Source organism: Cyprinodon variegatus, unplaced genomic scaffold (genome assembly GCF_000732505.1).
Source record: "Cyprinodon variegatus isolate N-32 unplaced genomic scaffold, C_variegatus-1.0 Scaffold28, whole genome shotgun sequence".
Taxonomy (NCBI): Eukaryota; Metazoa; Chordata; class Actinopteri; order Cyprinodontiformes; family Cyprinodontidae; genus Cyprinodon; species Cyprinodon variegatus.
Genome location: NW_015150481.1, coordinates 466,755 through 471,832, shown reverse-complemented (window position 1 = coordinate 471,832; position 5,078 = coordinate 466,755). Strand labels below are relative to the sequence as shown.

At 53.4% G+C, this 5,078-nt stretch overlaps 1 protein-coding gene across 2 annotated transcripts in view; it reads right to left on the bottom strand.

Moving 5' to 3' along the window:
* Window positions 1-5,078, bottom strand: part of LOC107099534 (plexin-B1-like) — a 42,988-nt gene that overhangs the window by 9,629 nt on the left and 28,281 nt on the right. For both annotated transcript variants that reach the window (XM_015397699.1, XM_015397705.1), the window contains exons 2-4: window positions 2,451-2,858; window positions 1,642-2,374; window positions 406-585 (exon numbers count right to left, since the gene is read on the bottom strand). In XM_015397699.1, the coding sequence (XP_015253185.1) occupies window positions 406-585; window positions 1,642-2,374; window positions 2,451-2,842 (1,305 nt within the window). In that variant the 5' untranslated portion in view covers window positions 2,843-2,858. The remainder of the gene's footprint in view (window positions 1-405; window positions 586-1,641; window positions 2,375-2,450; window positions 2,859-5,078) is intronic.

Below are 5,078 nucleotides of genomic sequence, written 5' to 3'. Positions count from 1 at the left end.
CGGGCTAACGTTAGCCCTGGCTGCTTCAGGCGGGCTAACGTTAGCCCTGGCTGCTGTCAGCTATTATTTAGAGACTATTAATAACAGGAGGTGAAATGCAGCTCCAGACGAGCTTTGAATGTGGTGATGTCATCAGTACGCTGCTGTTCTAATTGACCCAGATTTATTCTGCGTTCTCCCGTTCTCCTCGAGTCCAGACTTTCCTGGGTTCTTCTCTAGAACGGACTTGGTGAGAACACGAGTCCGTACTCACGTTCTAGTGAATTGAGAAACGACCATCAACCTTTTAATCAGTTTGCCTGAGCTGTAGCGCCTCCATGTGTTCAGAAATGTCTCGACTCAACATTCCACCTGGGAACTACCTGAACGTATGTGGTGGGGGTGTGTGTGGGATGGGGGGGTCACCTTGTGCAGACGTCCTTCTCGATCTCCGAGGAAGGCGATGGTGAGTCCAGCCTCCGTTGCTGTGGTAACAGAAGTCAGCTGGGTCTCCAGGGTGACGGTGGGCGGAACTCCAAGGGGCACGGCGCTGGCGATGGGGTTGGGGGTGTGTTCCCCCCCACAGGGGTACTCAGACAGAGAGTCCTTTAGAGTGAATGGAGAGAGAGAGAGCCTGATGTTTACAAACACATTAATGCCCCCCCCCATCCAGACGCAGGCGGCTGTATTTGGGTCAGATCGCCCAGCAGCTGGTTGACTGACAGCTGCCTGCTGATCCGTGCGGATGATCCCTCCTCTCTGCTGCAGGAGGATCAAAGGTTCAGCCCCAGCTGAGCTTCAGGATGGCTCACATGTTGCAGATCAGTCTGATGCAACCTTTTCATCCCCTCACCATGATGCTCACACCTCCAACCTCCCTGCCTGAGCTGTTAGAGGACCGACGTCTTCATGGTTCTGATCAGATCACATCCTCACAGTATCTCACTCAAACGTTCTGGAATAAACTTTCAGCAAGTTTCATTTTGCTTCTTCTTCTTCTGCTGCGCTGAGCGTCGATTAGTGAAGCTAACCGCGTTCACTGGAACATCCACAGGTTTTATTAATGATTTAATAATCAGGTAGCCAAAGGTTCCTTAAAGAAGTTTTTTTTTCACAAAATTAAACCAGGTGAAACTAAAAAATACATTTTCATCCTTTAATATTCTCTATCCAGAACTCCTCAAGTGGAAAAGTTTTAGTTGCACCTGGTTTCATTTTGTCAAAAATCTTTTTTAAGGAACCTTTGACTGTCCGATTATTTATAATTAATCGATTTGCAAAATAATCATTAGTTTCTGCCCTAAATGCTTTACTTTTTCTACCTGACTGTCAGAATGCTCCTGCTCTGCTGAGCTGTTTCCAGTCGTCTCCAGATGATTCCTGCTAATGACCTTTTTTTTTCCACCTAAAACAGCCGATACCCGTTTACACCTATAGGGGGCAGCACTGCTCTCTAAAAACAGGAATTCTTCCTCTCTTAATGGGTTCAGGATAAACATCTGCTGCTGTTATTCAGGTGAAGCTATCAGAGACCCATCTATGACCTCATCACATGTGATGATGTCATATCGACGGGGCATCAGAGGGATTGTGGTTTATGCAGGTTAGATCCGGTTAGAAACGGGTAAGTTAGTAAAATCAGTCCAGTTCTCACATCTTTACCTTCGGCAGCTTCAGACACTTCGACGACACGTAGTACTCGATGTACGCCACTTCATGCCCTCCGTCGTCTCGCCCCTCCTTCGTGTAGCACACTTCCTGCGCTCGCCGCATCATGGCGTCCAGCTCCGTCATCCCATAGATACAGAGCGCGGAGCGGCTCGTCGCTACAGGCGTGGACGCCTGCCCTGCTGCCATGGCAACAAACAGCGCTGGTCTACCAGAGACGTTTCCGAGCCACGCCCCCTGGGCCAGGTTGTATCCCTCGCGGCAGAGCAGCGGCACCTCCACGTAGGAGTAGAAGCTGCGGTCGGAGGTGCAGAGCCGCGAGGCGTACGTGCGGTACTCCTTCTTATGTCGCATGTCCCGTCGGGAGAACAAGAAGTAGACGTGATCGCCGTGGACGATCGCCTTCACAAAGTGGTTGCTGTACTCGGAGTAACTTCCCACCACCAGTTTTCCAAGCTCCTCCTCCTGGGAGAAGGCTCTGCGGGGCGGAGTCACCGGGTGCAGGCGGCGGGTGGTGATTGGCGGGATGTCCCCGGGACCCCTGCTGGTGTAGCCTCTACCGACAAGCATGAGATGCAGCTCGCCGCCGGCCGCAGCCCCCTCCTGTTTGTTCTGGACGGTTATCACCACGCCGACCGTAGAGACTCGGGGGTCATTGGCCGCCACGTACTGAGTGTCGACGGGGTTGGAGGTCCGGTAGATGAGCTGAGAGACGTTGGACAGACTCCTGTGGAGAAACCAGGAAACGCGTCATGAGACGGTCAGTCCAACATCCGCTGAACCACAAACCAGCACAGACTCACCGCTTCTCACAGATCCCCTGGAACAGGGAGCCACAGACGATCAGGCTCCCTGGCTCCGCCCCCTGCCCCCGCTCCATTAGCAGCAGCTTGTTGTGGTTATGAGTGGGCGTGGCTGAGGAGCAGTCGTGATGATTGATAGGGGGGAGGCAGTCCGGGGAGTCCAGCTCAGGGCCGGTCCTAACCTCCGACACCACCTCCAGGTCAGGCGTCAGCTGATACAGGTGGTCGACTCCGCCCACATACAGACGCCCCGCCCCCGGGTCCAGCAGCAGGTGGGAGAGGGGGGAGCCATCCAGCTGGACCCGCTGGATGGAGTCGTCTGCAGAGTGGGAGGGGGGGAGGAGGAGGAGGAGGAGGAGGAGGACTGATGAGGAGATGGAGGAGGCCAACATGGCAGCTCCTCTTTACCTGCAACAGGTGAGAAGAAGAAGAAGGTCATCAGCAGATGGTTCTGCTAAAGTCGGATCAGAGAGCAGACAGATCTAAACAGCCGGAACGTTCTGACCCAACCGCCGCTGAACCTGCGTGCGTGTCGGGGTCAGAGGTCAGGTTCTGCCTGTGCTGTTCAGGCGGTTATGGGAGGAATGGCGGCGTAGAAGCAGCAGCAGCAGCAGGCGGCGAACGGAAGCGGCGCCGACCTGAGATCAGAGCGACGCTGTGAAAAGCATCCACCCACAGAGTCTCTGAGCAGACATCCAGCCTGGTTTCCTCTGTGGATCCAGCAGGAAGGGTCTGAGCAGAACCCGACCATGACGGCGTGCGCTCTGAGCGAGCGGCATCGATGATCCACGCCTCAAATGGGAAATATGGAAATCCACCTGAGCAGGTGAGCCTGAGCCCAGCAGGAGCAGCAGAACTCATTCACACATTTCTCCGCTTCGCATTTTCCATCTGACCGTCCAACTGCAGCTGCCTGTAGCAACGTTACCATGGCAACAGCCCTGTATCCACAGCAACACTTCTCAACACCTCAAACTGGGATGTTACGGGACTCAGTTGGGGTGGTAAACTGGGTTAAACTGGTTCCATTCTTCCTGTAATGGCAGAACGCGGCTCTGACCTCAGGGGCCGCGGTTCTGCAGCTGAACAAACCGATCCGGTTCCAGAACCGCGAGCTCAACCTCAGAGCAGCGAACATCAGGATCTCTGGTTCTCTCCCTCCTCTCTCTGTTCTTCTCTAAGTTCCTCCCGTTGTTGTTCTGGTAAGTTCTACAGGTCCATCAGAACCCGTAAAGTTTGGGTCTGTGCTGGAAACTAACCAGAAAGGTTCTGGTTAAAGAACCTGGAGTTCACGTCTCCATGGGAATCCTGCATGTTTTCAGGCTCATCCATAATTAATGGAGGAGAAGAGATAACGATGTGGAGGTCAGAACGTGGGCAGAAGAAGAAGAGACAACAGAAGGAATCTGAACAGCAGAACGAATCTGGATCCTTTTTTCTCTAGAAAGAGCAAAAGAGGCAGAACCCTGAAGGGAGAGAACATCCTGAAGGACGGAACCTGAACGGATCCAGGGCATTCCCAGGACCAGAACCTCCATCTGAGGGTTACCTGCTGGTTCCTCTGGAGTAACTGGACCTTTAGTTGGTGAGGATGCAGAACCACCGCACATCAGCAGGGTTCCATCTGGACCATCTTTAATGGAACAGATCTGAGGTGCAGCTGCATGAAGAGCCACAGTCAAACACATTCCTGGATCGGATCAGTTCAGAACCGGGCCGGCCCAGAATCTCCATACCCTCCAGAACCAGCCTGGTTCTGATGGTTTGGAGAGACAAGAAAGCTTAGAGGAACGGAACCTCAGGAGGAGAAACCAGGTGCTGCTCCGGGCAACTGAACTTCCTGGCGTTGGTGGTTACCATGGTAACGACGATGCTGCAGCAGTTTACTCGGCTAATCGCTGCAGTTTTCTAAACTCCTCTTTTGTTTCTGCCCCCCCCCCCCCGTATGTTAATGAGGGACAGGCTGCTTTCATCACAGAGAGGTGATGATTACAGGCTGCTTCACCTCAGGCAACCCCCCCCCCACACACACACACACACACACACACACATTATCTCTATGGTTTTTCTGCCGACTCCATCTTCAAAGAGCCAACACACACACACACACAGCGCAGCTCCTCCGCTCTTCAATTTCTTCTCTTTGTTCATTTCCTGTCCTTCCCTCTCGGCGACTCCCCCCCCCCACACCCCCACCCCTCCCACTGCGTTTGTTCTCGTCCTACTTTCAGTCTGCAGAGGAGCTTCACAGCTGCTTCTGTTCTGGGACCCGGTTCTGAATAGTTCCTGGGTTTTATTTTTTCACCAGAACCGTTCCCTCGTCTCCTCCTCAGAGCACCACTGCAGTACCACTGAGCAGGACACCAGCGGCAGGAACCGCCTGCCAACTCTGGTACCGGTCCAGGATCCGGTTCTACTGAGGCAGAACATCAGCTAAAGCAGCCACACCAGGAACCAAGCACCTGCATAGAACCTGTCTGACAGCATGAAGCACGCCGTCTGATTATAAACAGAACCCGAGTCTCTGACATCTATCAGAGCTACAGGTCCATATCTGGGGAACCAGGACCACAGTCAGAACCACGACCCACACAGAGAGAACGTAGAACAGTGGAGAGGAACTAATTC